The 23076-nt window shown below is 49.2% G+C and overlaps 1 protein-coding gene across 2 annotated transcripts in view; it reads left to right on the forward strand.

Moving 5' to 3' along the window:
• cdh8 (cadherin 8) overlaps positions 1–15037 on the forward strand; it is a 103096-nt gene extending 88059 nt beyond the window's left edge. The window contains exons 9-12 of one of the 2 annotated variants that reach the window (XM_053866087.1): positions 3665–3786; positions 5535–5652; positions 10052–10303; positions 10410–15037. In XM_053866087.1, the coding sequence (XP_053722062.1) occupies positions 3665–3786; positions 5535–5652; positions 10052–10303; positions 10410–10903 (986 nt within the window). In that variant the 3' untranslated portion in view covers positions 10904–15037. The remainder of the gene's footprint in view (positions 1–3664; positions 3787–5534; positions 5653–10051; positions 10304–10409) is intronic. The other variant, XM_053866088.1, reaches the window with a different exon arrangement.
• The last annotated feature ends 8039 nt before the right edge of the window (positions 15038–23076 follow it).

Here is a 23076-nt window from a genome sequence, read left to right on the forward strand (position 1 = left end):
GCGCCATATGTAGCCGTCCATTAGCATACAGATTGTGTGTCGGGAGCTGTGCGTTGTGATAAAGCTTCATGTAGCCCTCCCAGCTATTATTTGTTCCCCCACCTCCATTCATCCTCGCGTAGATGCCGCCGCCGCCGCCGCCGCCTGGCTTTAATCACAGAGCTGCTGGAGTGAGCCTGACGCCGAGTCACAGCTCCTTGTTTCAGGAGCAAATGACAAGTCGAGGAAAGCAAGTCTTAAACGGCGCTCTTTAGAAACTCAACGTGTGACCCAGAGAGGTGACTTCTTCTCCTGCTGTTCCACCTCCCTCCTGAAGGGGGCGGTGTTCATCGCGGGGTGAAACCGCCAGGACGTGACGCGCTTGCCGCGTGTTCCACTTGACATCCGGAGCGACGGCAACGTTTCCCCCAGTCGGTCGACATGGGCCCATCAAAACAGACGCTTGCATTTAAAAACCTTCCAAGTGGTTTTGAGCGCCCCGCGGCCATGTTTAAAACATGACGGCCAAAAACCCAGCATGCTAATGACTCGGCGGTAATCGACGTCTGAGAAGACAATAAAGGACATTTTAATGAGATGAGATTTTAATTGGAATTATTCATCAGTGGTAATCGACAGAGTCGCTGTAAACGCTTGTATTTATGAATCAGCCGCACAAACGCCACTGATGTGGTCCCGCGAGGACATGTGACCAAGGACGGCGGCGCTTCAGAGGACCCGCCTTTTTCCTCCTCACTGTTCTCCAAAAGGCACGTTTAAAATGAGAGCTCTTTTGTTTGACTGTGACGGTTCTTCTGCGTCGCCCCACATGGGAACATCACGTTTGCAACTCTCTGTCTGTAATATTCATCCTGAATGAATATGTTATGACGTTTTTGCATACAGAAGTAATTCTGACTGAGTTGGCCGAGTCGAGTTAGCCATGAAGTTGTTTTTTTGTGGCGCAGTTAGCAACCAAAGTGCTTGTCGTTGACTCACACACTGGCGGCAGTAGCAGCCCAGCGCGCCGTCAGAACCAAAGACACGCCGACGAATCGACCACTGAACCCTCTGAGCTGTGTGAATATGGACGACTGCCATGGTGGTAGTTTTAGGTCGCGTTAGTCTGTCTTAAATCAGTCTTTTAAAATGCTGAGTTCAACTACTGGAGGGAGACTGGAATTTCTCTGAGTCGGACTCCACGACATGTAGCCAGGAGCTGGACACAGCTAGCATGTAGCCAGGAGCTGGACTCAGCTAGCATGTAGCCAGGAGCTGGACTCAGCTAGCATGTAGCCAGGAGCTGGACTCAGCTAGCATGTAGCCAGTGGCTGGACTCAGCTAGCATGTAGCCAGGAGCTGGACTCAGCTAGCATGTAGCCAGTGGCTGGACTAATCTAGCATGTAGCCAGTAGCTGGACTGAGCTAGCATGTAGCCAGTAGCTGGACTCAGCTAGCATGTAGCCAGCAGCTTCAGTGAACAAACTCCGAGACTCATCAGGGTCTAATGACGTGTAATAACCTTCTAAACAATGGAGCAGTGGTGTGTGGAACCTGCAGTGTGTGTTCCTCAGTCTGAGTCCATGTCTGCGGTGGTCAGATGACTAACCTGATGATCTGCCGATGTGTCTTCACCTTCCTTCACTCACGTGGTTTGATCCTTAGTTCTCATAAAAATAGACGTGATTTGTTGGTTCAAGGACACGACATTATGCCCATGTTAGCAACCGTTAGCATGGTTGCTAAGCTAGTCAAGGCTGAAGTACTTTAGTTGCTCTACATCCATCGTTCTCGTGATACATAGTCAACACAATCTCCAGAATATTTAACTTCATTCAGAAACTTGGGAGTTTAATCCCCAAACCTGGCGAAGGCAGCGTGTTGAGGATGATGGCGGCTCCATGATGGTGACGGCGTTGAACCGTCGCTCGCTGATTCCTGAGCTCTGAAGTGAAACTAGTGCGTCAGTCAGCACCATCACTGTCTCCACGGCTCCTCGCTGCCTGTCGGCGGCCACTGCTGAAGGGCTGAAGAGCTCACGGCGCCACTACGAAGCACCGCTGGCTCGATGGCCTCTGCGCTACATGTTAACCAGATGGACGTAATCTGACTCGGGGCGTAATGGAGCTATTGATTCAGTCGTGCTTCGCTCTGCACGGAACCACAGTCAGTGCCACTTCCACACGTGCTCCATGAGGCTCCCCATCGTCAGGTGAACGTTCTAAGTGGGGGCCACAGTGTCGTCGTGGTGTCGTCCTTCACGCAAAGACTTGAGCAGGATCTGCCCTGAAGTCACCGGAATCAAACCACCTCATCTTTGTGAGCAGGCAAACCCGCATCAATTACCCCGCTTTTCTGCCGGAGTCCTACATTCGGTCCCAGGGACTCGCTGGAGATTAGGCCAGTCAGTGAGGAGAGTGGAAATTGACAGCCGGACGGTGATAGATGGATTAGGGCAGGGAGGGAGACAGCGCCCTCCGCCTCCCTCCCCCCGCGGCGGCAGACAGGGAATAGAATCTGATTAGTCAGATGTCAACTGGTGCGAGGCGGCGGAACGTTTGGGTAGCAAATGGCGTCAGGATGGAACCGGGAACAGATCTATTCCTCTCCCCACTTCTCCCTGTCGGAGAGGGGAGCACAGCCGCCATGTTTATTTTGGCAAATTCCTATTAGAGACGCTGCTATCTGCAGCTGCAGCTACTTTGCCAGGAGGCACGCCGGCGCGGTTTATGTCGAACGTACGCGCCGCGACTTTCAAGTGATTTCACAGGCGCGGGGAATGATTCAGAGCCGTAATAAACACGCCGGCGCTGCCAGGCGGACCTGGTTAGCATGTAGCCCCGCGGAGCAGATTTGCCTGCGCCGTCCGTCCACGGGCTCGAAAATTACACCTCTGTTTTCCTGTCGTGACCCTTCATCCCGCAGGAGCGCGCTACATTTGTCTCAAACCTTTTTAATAATTCCTGAAAAATACCTCTGGAGGAAAAAACAATAGAGCAGATTGTGGTCGCACTCAGGCTTCACGCTGTTTGATGAACAATGCGCCGCATTAAAAAGAACATGTTGACTCTGGTGCCCCCCAAATCACTGGCTGTTTTTCAAGCTAAAGTCTCCCTCTTTATAGGGAGAGCAGTCGTTGGTTATGACTTTGGAGAAGACCTCGGTCCTGGGTGGAGATAGGATCTTCCACAGGTGGCGTTCCAGTATCTTGGGGTCTTGTTCTCGAGTGAGGGGAGGATGGAGATTGACAGACAGATCAGTGAGCATCTTCAGTCATGAAGAAAGAGCTGAGCCAGAAGGCAAAGCTCTTCACTGACTGATGGGTTTCTCCTCTCGCCTGGGGTCACCAGTGTTGGAGTGAGCCACAGTTCTTCTGTCTGGACTGTCTCAGACAGAGAAGCTCAGTTGTCCAGGAGAGAACCACTGCTCCCCCACAGAGAAGACAGACGTGGTGGCTCTTTCAGGAGGTCTCCTGGACCAGTGAGGTTTCCAGCTGGGAGGCGGCCATGGGGCAGACCCAGGCTGATGTGTCTCAGTTGACATGGAACACCTCGATACTCCGGCAGGAGGAGGTTCCTGGGGAGCTGTGATGACACGCAGGACTCGTCCAAGTCTGTTGCTGTGGATTCAGTCGTCTGGTTGAATACTGCTCAGTCAACGGCTCTGCTCCCTCTGTCCTCGCCAGGAAACCACAGCCAGATATCCAGGGCCATCGTGGCCATCCGGGTCATGGACATCAACGACAACGCTCCGGAGTTCGCCACCGAGTACGAGGCCTTTCTGTGTGAGAACGGGAAACCTGGGCAGGTAAGGTGACACGCGACACACTTTGCTCCTGCGGGATAATCTCATCCGTGAATCTGAACCAAGCCGTGCCCCGGTTAGGCTGCAGCTCAGGGGTTCGCCACAGAGGGTTATAGCTTTGATGCTACGTGTGAGGAGAGGAAAATGGCGGTCCTGGACGAGCCACCGGCAGAGGTGGAGCTCCTGAGGTGTCTGTTAGGGGAGGAGCCAGTGGCCCTGGACCTGGTTGGTCCAGCTCGCCCGGCAACACGGCGGAGGGGAAAGTAGAGCAGTCAGATTTGATCAGAGCGCATCATAACTCAGGGCCGTCTTTCATGTCGTCCTCCAGATGGCACAATCGCTGGCTCCTGCCAAAAATCCCGGACTCGTACTTTGCATTCCACTTCTCATCTATCGACCTCGTTCCAGGGAGCCAACAGTAGGGGGCTTTATTGAGAGCGGCGAGCGCGGGGAGAGGGGCGTCCGTCCCGCAGGGCCCCACTTCCAATTTCCAATCAATCCTGGAGGCGCTCGACGGCCGATGATGACAGATGAAGGCGGCGAGCCGCTCCGCCACGTAGAGCGCCGTCACAACCCCAGAGTGAAAACTTCATTCCAGCTGTCCGCTCACTGATGGAGTCCGTGAACCGCCCAGCGCTCGCTCTCAGTGAAGTCGCAAAATCTAATTTAATCGTCAGTTGGCCAAGTAGGAAAAGTCAAATCGCAAGTTTTTTTTTTTTTTTAAGTGATTTCAATGAGACAGTAATTTGATGTGGAAAAAAGGGAAAGCAAAGCTGCCCAAAACGCTTGGAAACAAGACAAAAAACTAAGAAAAACAGTGGTTTACTATATGAGCCAATCGATTTCAGGTAAAGCAAAAAAGAAAACTAAGTAGCACCAAAAAACATGAATCAATGAAAAAAGTTCAGTAGAGATTGCAGCGCAAAATAAGTTAAAATGTAACAATGTATTGTTTTCAAAGTGATATTAATGAGACAATCATGAGACAAGGATTAATGGAAAAAACACACATATACATTGAAAAAAACAAGAGTGAGAGTACAAAATGTAAATAAAATACAAAATAATTCTTATTTGAAATGTCAGTGAGGGAACTTGATGTGAATGAAAAAGAACAGAAAAAGTGCAACACACACAAAAAACTTGCTGAAAATATTTTTCATGTAGAGGAAAACAATGCACTTTGAAAATTAATGCTTTGTTTTTTATCAATATTAATTGAGACAGTTATTAAAAATGAATCATGAAAAAAAGAAGTAAAAAGCTAACTAGCTAAATCAAAACAAAAAGACTCTGTCGACTAAAATATAAATACATGTTAAAATAAAAAAATAAAATAAATATCTGTGAGTCAATTTGAAAAGAAAGAAAAAAAAGAAAAACTAAAAAAATCATAACAATTTGAAAAATCAATAAATGAAAATTCACGTTGAAAACTGAAAATATGTAAGTTTCTGAACATTTCTCGAGATTTTTTCGACCAAAAAAAGATGGACTAATCGAATGAAATAGTTTCATCCAGTGAAAAGACTACAGAGTAAATAACAATTTCCTGGGTTTAAACACTGACAACAAAGAATGAAACTGAAGTGTCGACTCAGTTACGAGGACTTTTGTTGCCATTCATTTGATGAACAAGTCGGAAAAGACGGCGAAGCATTTCTGCGCTCACTAGTTATTCCACATTGCTTGGCTGGCTGGCTAGCAAGGGCACCGGGGTGGACCCAAACTGACCTCTGCTGTCCTCCCAGGTGATCCAGACCGTCAGCGCCGTGGACAAAGACGACCCCATTCAGGGCCACTACTTCGACTACCGCCTGGTGCCGGAGATGCTGCACAACCCCAACTTCACCATCAAGAACAACCAAGGTGAGCCGGCGCCCCGGACCCCCGGCTGGAGGCGGGGTCTCACAGACGCCCGGACGGCAGCTTCTCTTCCACTCCCCAGCCCACGTGCCTTTCCCCGGTCGTCTCGCGGCTCCACGGCGGGTGACGTCCTGCGAGCTGTGGAGACAGATGGCGGCAGATTTACTTGTAAAGTGCTGGTTTGCTTATCTGCCGTGCTTCTTCTCGGCTCCTCGAACAGCCTGCCGTCATGATGAGGTTGTGTAACGCTGTCAGCTCGGGGCGGCGGAGCTTCAGATGGTACCCGCCGTCTGTCGGCTGCAGGAGCTGCGGGCGCCGTCCCTCTGCTGACGGAGGAAAGAGGCCGTGAAGGCGGGTCACGGTGTGGCCCGGCTTCTTCTGGAGGCTCCTCACTAATGAGACTCCTGCACAAGGCGCCCTCATCCAGCCCTGCAGCCCCAACCCTTTCCCCAGCCGATTCTGAGTCGTTCATAAAAGACTGGCTCAGAATGGAAGCAGATTCATTGTGTTGGTGCCTGATGAGACAAAGCAAAGTCAAACCTGGTCACGAAACGGAGCAATTTAGGCCCACTTTCTGTGAGTGGCTCTGGAAGTCGTGACTCATTTTCAGGTCCACACATCGGAACCGCTGTCTGGAAGCCTCCAGAGTCTCACGTCATGGCGAGTCTTCACAAGCACATGAGTTACTCCGCGATCCTGTGATATTATAGGTCAGGAGTGCAGCAGATTCATGACTCACGGGTTAATGTAAAGAACCGACCATGAGTTCTCTGACCCCTCAGCAACATGAACTTTGTCCCGGAATGGATTCAGTGTCATGACTGAATGACTAAAAACATTTGAGTCACAGTTATACATTAAGACTCTTTAGCCTCTCTTGACTGAGGAATCATTATTGATTCACACGGCATTATGATTCCTTTAGAGGCCACTCAGGCAGTGGAAGTGAAACGAAACCGCAGCTGGTCTCACTGTGAGAGATTCAGTCTGTGTTCGAGTCCTAGAAGCTGATGTGCCTTCATGAAAGTGTCCTCATCTCCAGAGCTCAGTAGGTGGCGCTCTCGGTTTGAAAGTGATGTGAGGTTCCTTTGGGTTCTGAAGATTTTAGAGCAGAGAGCGCCGTCTAGTGGCTGTGAACATGAGGACAGTGTTTCATGAAGCCTCATGAGCGTGTCCCTAGCGATCAAACAGTGAAAGTGATTCGTGACTCACAGGTTAAAATGCGTTCCTCGAACGCTTCCCGAGGCTGAGCCGCCATGACGGCCTTCTCTGTGCAGGTTGCACGTGTTGTGCCTGGCTGCTATATCCGACACACTTCACCCCCCCACCCCCACCCCCACCTCACCCTCCCACCCCCGCCACTCCAGCCACTGTTTCCATCTGAATCGGCAGCTGAGGGAGGCACTTAAGTGGAGAGCGGCGGCCGCCCGAGCGCCGTGTGCGCCGCTGTTGTTTGCGGTGATGAGCTGAAGTGTGGGCACACAGCACAGTGAAGAGGTTAAGTGTCGCCCACACGCCGACGGGAAGGTTCTGAGGTCGGAGGAGGGGAGCAAAGGTGCGGCATCGGCTTCGCAACAAAATCTGGCCCCGCCATCCGTCTGAATTAAAATATTGACCGAGCGTGGACGGAGCGTGGATGAAGGCATCGCGCTATTTCAAAACAAGAATATCACTCGATGCTTCAGGTGACTTGAGAGTCAAGGTTTGTGTGGTGCTCACACTGCCGACTGACCACACTACGATGAGAGACGAGTCTTAACTTCGAGCCAGTATCCTGAGCTGCAGATGTTTGTCCACCGTGTTCGGAATGAGGAGGATGACGTGACCGTCAGAGGGCCAGACAACAGCCCAGCTTCTTCCGCTGGCTTCTCACTATTGAGACTCGTCCAGCCCTGCAACCTAAGCCCTTTCCCCAGCCAAGTCTGAGTCATTAATAAATGAGTCGCTCAGAACTGAAACAGATTCACTGTGTTGGTGCCTGATGAGAGAAAGCGAAGTCAAAGCTGGAGCAATTCTCAATTGTGAGGCTTCATGAAACAGTGTCCTCAGTAGGTGGCGCCATCGGGTTAAAGATGATGTGCGGTTTCATTGGTCAAATGCCAAGCTTTAAGAGCAGACAGTGCCCTCTAGTGGGCGCTGAAATGAGCCTCGCAGTGAAGAAGCTTCATGAAACAGTGTCCTACATCAACCACTGGGGAAAAAACCCCAAACATTCCCTATTTATCACTACACTTCCATAAATAAATGAATGAATGTTTGAGTCAGTTATTGTCCCAATGATACAATTAATGCATGACGTACCCACAGGCTGGTGAGGCTTCATGAAACCTCATTTTCAGAGCCACTAGATGCCGCTCTTTGCTCTAAATGGACTTGAGCAACCGTTCCAATGAAGCCTCATCTCATTTCTTTACCAAGAGCGCCACCTACTGAGCTCTGAGAATGAGGCCACTGTTTCACGAAGCCTCACTGGCCCGCCATCACTAGAGCGCTCTGTGCTCCGTACCCTCCTCCTCAACTGGTCCGATCGTCATTGGACCCGTAGGCGAGCGATGGATGGAATCACCCTGGTGTTTGAAAGTGGGCCCCGCGGTGGCCCCCGTGCCGGCTCCGCTGCATGTTTGAGCAGAGCTACTGAACCAAAGCTAGCTGCTTTGTTCCGGAGCCGGTGGAATATTCACAAGCACATATAGGTCCCAGCATATGGTCCCCACGTGGCTCACGCAGAGAGGGAACGATTCCCTTCCGAGGTCCTTTGATCACGTGGCGGCGCAGATGTTTCCACACACTCCATCGCCGCAGCTAATTCCTCGCCTCTCCAGCCGCGTGGCGCCACTCCACCGCCGCAGATCTTGAGTCTTTGATTGAGGGGCGCCAGCTAATGAGCAGCCGTCTTCACAGGAGCGTCGGCAAAACAGCAGCTGGCACCTTTCTGAAGCCCGCGGAGGCCGCGAGAGGGTCTGGGACGCCTGCGCTCGCGGCGGCGTGTCGTCAGATATCAGAGCTCGGGCGCCCGTCTCACAGGAAGTTACGGCACCAAAGACGAGCCGGCGACTCAGATCTGCATCAAAGATCCGGATCATGTGACACCTGCATGAGACGTTTAATGACTCCTCCCCGCAGAGAATCAGCTGCTCCAGTCCAAGTCTCTGGGAAGAGTTGTTGAGCCGTTTGAGTTTGTTTTTCTCCTTCCTGATTAACCCGTGAGCCACTACTCGAGTCCGTTATTGGGAGGTGAAATTGACTGTCGTGTTTTAGATCCGTTGAATCGCTGGGTGAACCACAATCGCAAAACCTTAATGACTCAGTGGGCACTCGCTTGGAACAAACCAAACTGGACTCTCGTGTTAACACAAGCCAGTCAGTCAAGTACAAGGTGTGACTCACAAATGAGTCATATTCTGGGAACTTTGCAGTGAGCGAGTCATGTTTCCCGGAGCCAGACTCCTGAGTTCCAGTGAACAAACTAAGTGACACAGTTTTTAACCCGTGAGCCATTTTCCTGCTCCGTCACTGACTCTGACTCAGCCCTGAGACTGAACTCTGGTTCTGAATCATTTTAAGAACTGAATCCAAATTATTGAAATGAGATCCTCATGAATGACTCATTGTCACGGAACATCTCCCTGCATTTTTTCATGACAAGTTCAAGTGAAATGAATCAGTGATTCTTTTATCAACATATTTTACTGCAATTACAATATTTGACTTTCCTTTTTCTTTTGTTTTGCTGCCTTTTCTCTTCAGAATGATTCATGTTTTAAGTACATAACGACTTAACGTTTGAAATGCAACGTTCAGAAGGATGATGAACAACTTAATTAGCTACTAATGTGACAGAAAATACACCTTCACCCTCCATTTAGTCTTGTTTCCCTCCGCCATTTCACGCATTTACTTTCATCATTCTGAAATATTATTTCAAACTGAAAAAACACAAATACGTGTTTCGGATGAGGAGTTTGATTCGGTGTATCTTGGTGTTTGTCTCCATCGTTCTCACGTATTAAGGAACAAAAATGTCAGTTCAAGATGCGCAGCATTATAATAGGCTGCAGTAGATTTGCAGTTGAGGATTGGATTTTGTGTTTGGGATCATTGGAGGCGTCTGCATCAGACTCTGGTGTTTGGTCCCCCGCCAGCCTCACGCCTTCACGTGGTGCCGGCATGTCGAAACACTTCTGTTCCTCCGATTCCTCCGCGTTCAATCACGAAACCCGCCGGCGACCCTCTGTTTTACGGGTCTGTGCAGGCGCCCCGGCGGGCGAATGAAGAGCTAGCGGAGGCATGAAAACGCGCGGTGACGATTAATGTGAAATGAGTTTGCTCTGCTCCCGCGGTCCTCTTCGCGCCGTCGCTGTTGAGGAAGTAATGGCGCCCACATGTTCCCCCTCTCCCGCAGACAACTCCATCACCGTGCTGGCCAAGCACGACACCTTCCGAAGGCAGAAGCAGGAGATGTACTTCCTGCCGATCATCGTCACGGACAACGGCAACCCGCCCATGAGCAGCACCAACACCCTGACCATCCGGGTCTGCGGCTGCAGCAAAGACTTTGTCGTGCAGTCCTGCAACGTGGAGGCCTACGTCCTGCCCATCGGGCTGAGCATGGGGGCGCTCATCGCCATCCTGGCCTGCATCGTCCTGCTGTTAGGTGAGGAGCTTGTTCTTCTCCCCTCTGGTCCGACTCCACCCGCCGAAGCTTGACCCGGACTCCCTCCCCCTCCCTCCGCCGCCCTGTTTCTTCTTCTTTCCGACAGTAATAGTGGTGCTCTTCGTCACCCTGCGGAGACACAAGAACGAGCCGCTGATCATCAAGGACGACGAGGACGTGAGGGAGAACATCATCCGGTACGACGACGAAGGCGGCGGCGAGGAGGACACCGAGGCGTTCGACATCGCCACGCTGCAGAACCCGGACGGCATCAACGGCTACCTGCCGCGCAAGGACATCAAGCCGGATCTGCAGTTCATGCCGCGGGCGGGGCAGCACTCGGGGCCCAACGGCGTGGACGTGGACGAGTTCATCAACGTGCGGCTCCACGAGGCGGACAATGACCCCACGGCGCCGCCTTACGACTCCATTCAGATTTACGGATACGAGGGTCGGGGCTCCATGGCCGGCTCGCTCAGCTCCCTGGAGACGGCGTCCTCGGACTCGGACCAGAACTATGACTATCTGAGAGAGTGGGGTCCGCGCTTCAGAAGACTCGGGGAGCTCTACTCTGTGGGCGAAAGCGACCGGGAGACCTGACCTTTGGTTTGCTAGGACCCTCCAGTTTTTCCCTCCGTTTTGTCCACATATTGTGTGTTAGCGGGAGCGCTGGCTTTTAGAGAAACAAAAAACAAAAGAGGCCACTTTTTTCTACTCTTCTTAGATGGAGGTCTAGCAGTCGTCATCGTCATCGTTGAGCCAAACAATGACTTCTTTAGGAGATTCTTGAGTGTGAACGTAGCAGTCCGTCGTGGAGTGTATAGCGGTATTTTTGGGTGTTAGTTGTGTGCTGTGGGACGGCCTTGCTGGCACCCCCCAGATTCAAGGGACGGTGTGCACCGCAGGTCTTGGGAGGTCTTTGGCCCCGGGCCAGGACGTTGGGGTGCGAGAGTGAAGCTGACCAGTCGAGTCTGAAACCGTGGCAACATTGGAGACTGAGTGAAAGCCTCTGGTGTTGAAAGCGGCTGACTGGACCGGTTTGACCTCAGGACCTTTGATACAGGATCATGTGACTTCCATCACCATGGCCTCTCAAATCTGGTCATCGTTTCCGGGTTGTAGCGCCTCACTCGGGTCAGAGGACGTCCAAACATCCTCTGCTCACCATCCACCTGGCTCCAACGGTCACTTCTCTGCGAGCGCTTTCATCCCTGTTTCACCTCCACTCCTCAGTTCAACATTCCTCTTCCTTACTCTGTGATTCCTCCGGAATTATCCAAAACATTTACGGTGTAAAACGACCCTCTGCGTACCTCACGGTGCGGCTCATTTCTAAATCAGGGTTCTTCTTCTTCTGTGGTCATAGAACCTCCTCCACCTTCATATGAGTCACTCCCCCATATCTTCCTTCACCATGAACCACGTGGATCCTCATCTCCTGCTCCAACATTCCTGGTCCCTCCTCTCCTCTCCATCTGAGAAGACCACGAGCACCTCGGGCGACTCTCTCGGGTCCTGAGGTGAAACCAGTCCTGTTCCAGGAGCGACTCCGCCCTGCCTCCCGCTGAAGACCTCTGCAGTGTTGACGTCTCCTGAACAAGTTTGATGCTTCCTGCTGGCACGTTCCCCGCCGTCACCCTAGCAACAGGGACGGAGACGGAGGCCTCTGAAGCTCGGGAAGTCGCGGACCACAGACACTGTCGAGGGAGACTCACTTCCTCCTCCTCGTCCGGCGCTCAAAGATTAAAAAGAGCTGAGAGGGGAAACGAAAAAAAAAAAAAGCAATACAAGGTCTTCATTACTACGATGAATGTACGTGTGACTGATTTAGAAAACACATTTGGCTTTAAGGTGGATTTGTTAATCATTTGATATGTTCTCTGGTGGCGGCATTTCTAAGACCATGCGAAGCCCCGAAGGCGCTCGCTTTGTACGACTCTTTGTATCGACCACAGACTGGCGGGAGGGCGAGAGGAGAGCGTTGTAGAAACTCTGAGGCCTTCTTTTTAACAGAAGCTACGTTCAATACAATTGTGATCTTCTTGTTTTTATGGGATATTCTTGGGTTTCTGCTCCGTGCTTTTGATCTCACACGCTCACACACGCACGCGGCTTCACGCGGGGACCAGACCGGCCCACACGCATCGACCCCGAGAGGTTCCTGGCGTCCTGACAGTTCTGATTCACAGATGACTCAAACCAACCAATGAAATTGTTGCTGTGATGGGACAGAATTTGAGGACATTTCGACAATCAACTCTTGTGTTTTTTCTCCCCCCCTCATCATTTAAAGAACTGTAACAGAAGTAAATATTTCAAGTGAATCCCGACTGAAGCAGCCAGTTGATGGCAGTGAAGGGGTCCAGGCAGGGGGTCTGGACCAGTACTGGAAGGCGTGGTCCCAGGGGCCGAGCAGCGGAGTGAGACTCAGGATAGAGAGGCGTTGAGGTGGCGTCCCAGCCTTCGGTCACGGAGCGCCGCCTCGTGAGGGGACCTGACGTCTCTGAGCGTCTGTGATGACCTCACCACTCTTTTGAGGGAAAATATCACGCTCTTCTGAGGAGGACGAGAAGGTCACATGACAGGGATCGAGGACTCCTCTGAAGTGTCGCTCTGAAGTTTCATTATACCACAATACACACCGCACACTCTTTCACTCTGGTTCCTCCTTTTATAAGCAACATTCTTAGACGTAAACAGTTGAAAGTAAACAACAATTTAATCATTTAACACACAATTATGATTTGCAAAAAAGATTATTTCTTTGATTTTTCCACACTTTTATACCAAACCTCACCCACTTGGTGGTTTTCTGTTAAATGTCATTTTTTTTGTTATTTTTATTTTACCATAAATGCATCCTTTTATTGATTTCTTTTTGTATAATTTCTCTTCACTCGTTTTATACTTTTTTCAATTAATGAAAGATTGTGTCAGAAAAAATTCTAAATTGACAACTGTCTTATTTATATTGTGTGTCTGTTTTCATCATTATGATTATGATTATTTTGTAATAACTTAATTGATTTTATGCGCTCCATTATTTTTATTTTTTTTCTCACTGGTTCCCCCTGTGTTGTCAAAAAACGGGCCTGGTGAATGACGGCCATAAAATACATAAATAAACACTTGGTCCATCATCTTGCCGTCTGTCGGCCCCGGGAGACTGAAGTGTGTCCCAGCTGCTGAGAGAGTGAGGCGGGGGACACCCTGGACAGCGCAGCAGTCACGTCTGTCTCTGGCTGTCAGCTTCAGTTTTCGCTCGGAGTTTGCCGCATCACTCCCCGTCCTCATCGTACACACCTGATGTCTCAGCCCCTGTGAGGACACCACGAGAGTGATGCGTTCAGGTGCTGCCAGAAGAGTCGGACATTCACGGCTGTCGCAGTTCTCTGCTCCAGATGAGAAGTCGTGTGGTCAGGCTGAGCGCAGAGGCTGATGATGGAAGTGGGAGGAGAACAGAGGAGGTTCACTGATGCGAGGCACATACAGTATGAGCCTCCATCTCTGACATCCTGGAGGCGACCTATTGAAACTGCAGGCTGGAATCTCAGGAAGGGTGCATCATTCTGATCCCACCTGACGTGAGGGAACATTGAGGGGTGCGCTGAAGAGCGTCAGTCAGGAAAATATATTTTGCTTCACGACAACATCAGAAGATGAAATGAAGCCAGGAATATTTTCTTTTTATTTTGCCCTCGTCTGACATAAGTTTTGTTAAATTGTGTTTGTGTAAAATACATTAGATTTATGGCTTCTTTTTAACAATGAGATTTTTTTTTAAATTCATTTAAAAAATGTAGTTGTATTCACTTTTTGAACAATTTGGTGTTGCCATGACCAAGAGATTATTTATGAATATATATATTTTCTATTGTTGGCTTCATGAATCCAAATATATTTTGTTTGTTTTTTTTATATTTAATAAGAATTTATTTTTCTTTATGTAATTAATCTTTTCCATTTTTTATACATCTTTTTCTTTTAATTATTATTTTTATATATTATTATTTTAAATAAGTTGCATTCAATTTTGATTTTGATTTTTTTCAACCCAATCGCAAACTAAACTCCGTCCTCAAACGCTGCGTCCTGCATCACAGCAACAACAAGGCTGGTCGTCTCAATGCTAATGCCAGTGGAACAGGGAAAACAAAATGGCGTTTGCAGTTATGTCACGACACCCCCGGGTCCCCTGGTCACACTGGGCCCCTCCACGATCACTTCCTCTTCTTCAGACGTGTCACCAGCTGAAGACACCTTTCAATTTCGGAGCTTTGGTTCTGAAACTCCCAACCCAGAAACATCACGTCGGCGACACGACTTCCCCGACTCTCCGCAGAAGTGCAGCGCCGCTCACCTTCCTATTTCCGTAGCAAACATCGGGGCCAAATGGGAGTGCAGCGGCCCCCGGGAGTCTCTTCTTCCGGACTCACCGTTGCTGTCTGGGAGCCAAACTGTACATAGAGTTCCTGCTGACGTCATTAGCTTCTCCATCAGGTGGTAGGTTTTCGTCTCTGCACGTTAGCTCTCGCACACGGCGGCAGTTGGATTAGTCCTATGGCAGTAGACTAAACAATATATATGGAGTAGACCCACACGCAGATTTTCTACTGTGCTTTACTGCTTCTAAGTGTGTACGTTCAATTATTTACTCCCTGTACTGTAATCTAAGAACCCTGTACTGTTTCCTACTTTGTGAAATATATTTTTATAAATATCGCTCAGCCGCGTCTCTTGTCTGATTTTAGGAACGATTCATCCATTCATCGCGGGGGCCACGCCAGACTGGGCTGAGGGGCCCGGACACAACATGGTTTCAATGCCACGCCAACTTTGTGGCTAAAATATGAGGAAAACAAGGAGGAATAAGGAAAAGGTGAAAACATGGCAACTATTCAAACCCTGTTGTATGTTAAAAAATACTCCAAAGAAATCATAAATACTGGAAGATCAAGTGGTGAAAATCGTGGCAACTGTGGGTCACATATTTCAAATGTAAATATAAATAAAAAAGCAAACAAAAATTCTCTCAAAATAATCATTACTTATCAAAATACATGTTAAACCATATTTTAATTATTGATGACTATAGGGGCAGAAATGCAGATATAAAATGGGACAATTTTATTCCGTATCGTTGACTTTTTATGAAACATTATGGACATTTTTGGTGTTTCTCTACGTCATTGATGTAAATACTTATTTATGGACTTTGTAATCCATACATTTTTTACCCCGAGATTCATTTGGATGAGATTTTGTGTGTGTTTATTCTTGCTTTATTCCACCATGTTTCTCAGAATCAGAATTTAAACTACAGTTGTGACGGAGAACTGTTACAGGCAGCTATGCACCTGGGCGAATGCGCACGACAGTTTTGTATTTTATTGATTTACATTGAGCAACAGATGAGATCAATTCATCACGGACTATACATTAACATCTTATTCTCATTCATTCATGTCTTCTTCTGCCCCATACTTCCTCCTCCTCTTGCTTCCCGTCATCACGGCGGCCGTCCTTCCTCACCACTTGTCTTCTTCGTCCTCCTCCTCCTCCTCACTTTGTCTCGGTGATGGACTCATTTCCATCCTGGGCGTCTTCAAGACTCCAGCCAGTGGCACCGACCAAAGAGGTGGAGGGCGAAGCTGGGGGCGAGGCTGGTGTTTGAGGGGCTGCAGGGGTGAGAGAGCTTCTGCAGACGTGTGAGCTCACTTCACCACAGACCCGTCTCACACCGGCTCTAATCTCAGATCTGAAAAAGCTCCGTCTCTCCCTCGCAGCCAGAAGATCTTTATTGTCTGCTCTAATCAGCAGCGCAGATAAGCGCAGGATCTTAAAAACCCGATTGTGCTTTTTAAAGCAGCCGCAGCGAATCTGAACGTGACGTCGCTGCCCGAGGGCACGTCGGCAGCGCAGCCCCGTCCTTCTGCCTCTTTCATCTCTCCGTTCCTGACCAGATCGCTGACGGAGGCCGAGTCACAGCAGGTGTTTGGCCTCGTCCTGAGAGTCAACCGTCGAGTCTCTGTGACTCTTCACGTCGAGATGGAGATAAAATGCTTCTGTCACTTTCATGGGAATCTTTCACACAAACACAGCCACTGGATAAACTCTTGTTTGATCAGCTCAGATCGAGCTCCAATGCAGCGTAATCTGAATGAGCTGTGCCTCACACTGGTGATGGACAGGTGAATGGATGGATGATGGATGGACAGATATATGAGTGACGATGGACAGGTGGATGATGGATGATGGACAGACAGGTGGATGGATGGATGATGGATGGACAGACAGATGAGTGATGACAGACAGGTGGATGGATGGATGATGGATGGACAGACAGATGAGTGATGACAGACAGGTGGATGGATGGATGATGGATGGACAGATATATGAGTGACGATGGACAGGTGGATGATGGATGATGGACAGACAGGTGGATGGATGGATGATGGATGGACAGACAGGTGAGTGATGACAGACAGGTGGATGGATGGATGATGGATGGACAGACAGGTGAGTGATGACAGACAGGTGGATGGATGGATGATGGATGGACAGACAGGTGAGTGATGACAGACAGGTGGATGGATGGATGATGGATGGACAGACAGGTGAGTGATGACAGACATGTGGATGGATGGATGATGGATGGACAGACAGATGAGTGATGACAGACAGGTGGATGGATGGATGATGGATGGACAGGTGGATGGATGGATGATGGATGGACAGATATATGAGTGATGATGGACAGGTGGATGATGGATGATGGACAGACAGGTGGATGGATGGATGATGACAGAGAGATGGATGAATGTGTGATGATTGGACAGGTGGATGGATCGATGATGTACAGATGAGTGATGAATGACAGGTGATGGACAGACAGGTGGATTGATGGATGATGGACAGAGATGGATGTTGGATGAGAGAGATGAGATGGATGGATGGATGGATGGATGATGATTGATGGTGGATGGATGGATGATGATGGATGGATGGATGATGGATGGATGAGTGATGAATGGACAGGTGATGGACAGACAGGCGGACAGACGGAAGACAGAAAGAACAGGCCACTTCTGCTCTCCTTCAGTTCCTGGTGACATGGAGAGAAACAGCAGAAATCACAGAGAGGAGCGGGAACATGACTCGTGGATGATTGACAGCTCTGGTTCTGCACACACAGCCTCCGCAGCAGCCATTTTCTTCATCAAACTGCCTCGGCAGACTTCAAATGTAAAAACCATCATTGGATTTGGCTACAAAGCTGCTCTTTGCTGCGGCGCTGCCGTCCCACCGGAGACTGGCGGCTGATGTTGAAGATGATTCTGAAATGAATGTCATCGCTGAAGGTCACGACTCATCTCATCTGGGTTTGTTCACAGTCGACCTTCTTTCCAAAAATGATGTTCAAGCAAAAGTTGAGGCGCGGTGGGACGTGAAGGGAGACGAGAGAAAAGAGTCCACGCCGACTGATGCTGTGGAGTCGGAGGAGGCGGCGACCGATTTGTTTCAGTTGTGTTGGGTTGAATTCTAACTCAGAATTATGTATGAGTCATGTGGTACCACTTTTGTCTGACATGTGAGAGGATCATGGTTATCCTCCTCAACATCTCACACAGACGCGTGTGCTTCCAGGCCACGCCCCTCTTAAGGTGGATTGAACCCATGACCTGCTGCCACGCATGCATGTTTGTAGACTTCAGCTCTGCTTGAAGACAAGCCTCGCCAGCTGGACGTGCCTGACTCCCTCTGCAGATGGATGACAGACTTCCTGACCAGCCGGAGTCAGCGTGTGCGGCTGGGGACGACTGTCTCCGACACTCGGACCCTCAACATCGGGTCTCCTCAGGGCTTTTCTTTTCGTTGAGACTCTGATCTGTTTTTTCCCTTCCAGACAGTCATCTATCGCTGCTATTGACCTCTTTGCGGAGACTTTTTTCCATCACTTTTGCCCAAAAATGATCTATCAATTTTCAATCTATCAATCTGTCAAATATTTTTAAAAGGTCAATTTGTAATGTCAAGTAAGAACTGAGACGCAACTCAACATCTGCCATTTTTATTTGCGGGATTCTGCAAGCAGGAAGTGCTGTAAAAAAGAAGCTGTAAATAGTAAATCTATTTGTACAAAACTGACTTAATAAACAACAAATAAACATCTGAGTCAAATGGTTAACAGAGATGAACTGAGTAGCTGTTGCCACGGTAACGCTCTCAGATGCAGGAGTCTCCTGGGCAGATGTTTTACTCAGCTGATTCATTAAAAAAAACAAACAATAAAAATATACATGTATAATGACTTGTTCCCTTACGACACGCTCATTTGTTCACCTTCTTTCTTATATTTATGCAAGATAAGCAACAGTTGTACCAGCTGTGGATCTGTTCTCTAAACTTTCACTCTTTTAAACAAACACCCCACCAATGACAGCGCCTCCTCACCGCGAGTGTAGCGACTCGCCAGGTGTGGATAACCGCCAGATTACGCCAGTAAACAAATGGTACGGCTGCAAAAAGGGGGGAGCATCGTCGGATTCTGATCATATTCGGCGAAATGACCAGGTGGAAACACCTTTTACTACGAGTAGGGCGTTACATGGGCATTTAGGGAAACCTGCTGAGACAACTGGGCGTCGCCAGGACGCCTCCTCGCTAAAAGCCTGAGTGAGCTCTTTACTGACCCAGGGCAGTTTCACACTGCGTGTTCTGTCTCGAGACAAAGCGCGTTCGAAGTGATGTGGACACAAGTGTGGCGGGTTTTGGCCGCGGACTTGATCACGGCTGGAGACCCGCTCCTCGTCTCAGGAAACTCTCAACGGGTAGCGAGCTTCTGGCATCAGGTGACTGGGCGCTAGATGCTGGAAACTACGTGTACAGCACAACTCTGCACCAACATGATAGATGCCTGGCAGTAAAGGGTCTGATGGCTGTCTGGGCCCACAACATGGTTCAAAAACAACTTCTCAGACTCCCTGAACACTGAGGTGAGCAGCTTCAGCTGCAGGAGACTGGTGCTGGGGAACAGGAGCGCCGTGGTCTGGGACTCGCCGTGTGTGTGGGTGTTTGATACCTCAGGTGTTTTCTCCTTTATTAGGCTGATCAACACCTGATGTTACTGACAGACAGAGTTGCTTCAGTGAATCACGCTGCGCTATACAGTCACTGTTCTCACTGCTGTGATCTGCAGCTGTCCCTGCATGAGGAGGACAGTGAGGAGGAAAGAGTTACTGAAGATCACCAGACCATTCAGTGATCATTTCAGACGTCTGGATCTGGACTTCACTGACCAAAACCTTCTCCATCCTCAGCCATCTCTCTCACTGTGTTTAAGGTGTCGCGAGAGCAGCGTGGACCAATCCACACGCTCCGTATCACGCAGCTTGTTTCTGCTATTTCCTTAAACGTGACTAGACTCTTTCATGTTTAGTTTTGGGTGTGAAACGCCATGAGATGAGATGAGATGAGGACGACTCATAGTATTAAGAATTGACAGAAATAAGGAGGTCAAGGCGATGGTGGTAAACAGGTTGTTGCGCGGATGATGACTAACTTCCTGGAGACGTGCTTCATCGTGGGTCTCAAACCAGCTATTGAGCATAGAGCGCCCCCAGTTGAGGAGAATACAAGGGACATGGCCTGAGGTGCAGAGGCGCGAGGCTGCACAGCAGGGGGCGCATCGGACTCAGGCCACCCGAGACAGAACCTGCAGTGTGAAACTGCCCCAAGAGACACAAGCTAGAAGTCTGAGGATTGTTCTTGGTGTGAAACCTCACTCCACACACTGGATGGATCAAAAGCCGGAGCAAATGTCAGGTGCTTTTCCGAGGGCTTAAGTGGCACATGATTATCAGTTTGGCACTCCAGACTGAGGCGGGAGCCTTTAGCGGCACCACTGCCATCCGTCAGACAAACATCAGAGCTGCGGCATCCTGCCGAGTCAGCAGTCTTCAACCAGGAGACGTTCCCCAGGCAGAGCGCAGACCTTCACTCTGGCTCGGGAACACGCTGGAATCGCCAGCTCGAGAAAGAAAAGGCAGTGAAGCGGCCGTCGGAACTTCTTTTTGTCTCCACGGTAACCGTCTCAGCAACATTATCGTAACACATTTCAATGTTCTAATGGCGACGTGCCTCTCTTCGCCCGCGCGAATTAATTGCACGCGGCGTGTGTAATCAAATCAAATATTTATCGCTCTCCATTTCTCTGTTTGTGTTTCTGCGTTTTCACGCTCGGCGTTCAGAGGGAAATCAACGTGGTAATTAGTTTGGCTGGTAATCGCCGGCGTCGTGTTACCGCCGTCTCTTATTTAGCCGCTTGTTTTCAGCGCAGGAAATGCCATGAGATGGAATTGCGCCTTCATTTCCTGCTCTTTTCTTTCTGTGCCAGCCAACTTGAGAGACGCTGTGTTCATGTGATTTGAGGCTTTTTCTGTCGCAACCAAAGATCGGATCCATTACAGACGGCAGCAAACCACACTCACAAAAGGCTGGAATTAGATCCACGCATCACCCCGGGGTCCGAGTCATATTGAGAGAAAAGTTGTAGTGGAAATGAGAGAATGTCATTTTTCAAGTTTGCATCGATCTGTCATAACATTACGACCACCTGCCTCATATCGCGTTGGTGCTGCTCGGGCCTGTCTGAAGGTCCCGGTGCAACACACAGGCAGAGAGCAGGAGGAGCAGTGAGGCTTGTGGGGACTGAGGGGATGTGGCCCAGACGATGGACAACAGGGGGCGCTACACCGGCAACGTCTGTTGACAAGGAGTGAGGAACACAAGAGAAGGGGCTGGCAGGGGAATAAGGAACGGAAGACGACGACATGGTAACAGGCCGGAGTCCGAGCACAGAGGTCACTGTTTCATGAAGCTTCATTGGTGCATCTGCTGCCCTGTTGGCGGGAATATGTGTCCCGCCTGGATGATAGCATGGTGTTCCCACGGAAGTCTCTGCGTCCGTGTTGGTGATCCTTTTGCCATTATTTCACAAGGAAAAAGAAGTTCAGCTACGTTCATTGGAGCAATGAAACACACACACACACACAATGAAGCGTCGCAGGGTTGAATTGACAACTGTACTGATGATTTAAATAGCCCCCTGACCTCCTCCAAGAAACTCCAAATACACACACAAAAACCAGACATTACATTTGTCAAAACGAATCACAATTAGAGCATTTTTCCAAATGATTCGGACCTATTATTATTAAATCATTATTAAAATAAAATAAAATAAAATAAAATAATAATAATAATAAGAATTGCAGGTACAGCAAAGACACCTAACAATATTAGTATAAATAATGTAAATAATAACTGTGTTATTATTACAGATGATTTTTCTTATAGTTAAAATATTATTATTTATGTGTTCATTTTGATGAGAAGGGGTATTGTTTGAAAACAAAATATGGCTAGTGTCCTCCTCTGGCCCTTAGCTAGACTGGGACTGCAGGGCTCGAATCGTACTCGATGTTTTCCACACAAACGCAACAACAAGGCCGGACACTACGTCTGATAGGTGCTACTTTACTTCAGCGCCCAGGACACAGGACAGTGAGCCGCTGTCAAGTCAAGTCTCTGCAGCAAGTCAAGCAACAGTCTGGTTGAGTCCTGCCTTGTCTTGTCAAGACCTTGTCAAGTTTCATCTCACCGAGTCATCACCGAGTCTTGCCCTGTCAAGTCTCCATGTCCAGTCACCAAGTCTTGTCTCGTTCACATCTCAACTAGTCACCATCAAGTCTTCTCTACATCTAGTTCTCTTCCTGTCATGTCCACTTCTGTCCTTGAAATCATTTGCAATTGTTCAACCAATGAATAGTTCTGCCCAATACCCGCTTCAGACAGGAAGTGATGTCAGGTCTGGAAGTAAAATAAGTAAATAAAATGAAAGAAAGGAAGGAAGTGAAAACATTGGGTTGCATCTGGACTCTCTCTTGGAGTCCTGGAGTTGAAGCACAGTGCAGGATGAGGAGAGTCTAGATCTCTTCACTTTGGCTGCTGCCCCCTCGACCCAGGAAGAAAAGGGCTGGATGGACTGTTAAGCCCCTGAGGAGGCGCCGACGCTCCCGTCACTGACTCCTAACACAGCCTCCAACACTGGCTGAAGCATGGCCTGGAAAGTGTGAGAAGGAAACGGGAGCCTCATCTCAGGTCTGCAGTGTCGATCTTTATTTTCTCAACCTGATTACCTGTGTTGATATTGTGCTGACAGCAAGCGCATTGATTCATGAACGTGCGCTTAATCAAATGAGCTCCAATCTAGCGTGCACACGCCGGGCACTGTGGGATTGATTCGCTCGCAGAGTCGCTGCCATCAATAACGCAAGAATAACCAAAAAAGTAACACGATTAGGTGAAAGTTTGGTGCGCGCGGCGCTGCAGGCGGCGAAAACTCATTTTAGGGCAACCACAACCCCAAACCCCCCCAAAACTGCGCTGAAACAATTATGGTGGGCCTGGAAATTCCCATTTTCATTTGTACGCCGGCAACTTTGTGAGGAATGGAGGACGACTCTGTAATTACTGAGCCGCACCAGCTCCAGCCGCAGGGCCGCCACAGAAGCCTGGCACGTTCCAGCGAGGGGCGCTGCACCCGAGGGAGTCTTCTGCAACCCACAAACATGTCCGGACTAAACACCGTATTGTACAGATCCATTTCTCCTCGTGGCTGAAGGAGGTCCTCCAAAACTCCTGGGGACGCTTTTCTTATTAAAATAAAACACAACACAACACAAAGCTCTGCTGAGGTCCTGCAGACACTG

The sequence above is a fragment of the Synchiropus splendidus genome, chromosome 5 (assembly GCF_027744825.2).
Source record: "Synchiropus splendidus isolate RoL2022-P1 chromosome 5, RoL_Sspl_1.0, whole genome shotgun sequence".
NCBI lineage: Eukaryota > Metazoa > Chordata > Actinopteri > Syngnathiformes > Callionymidae > Synchiropus > Synchiropus splendidus.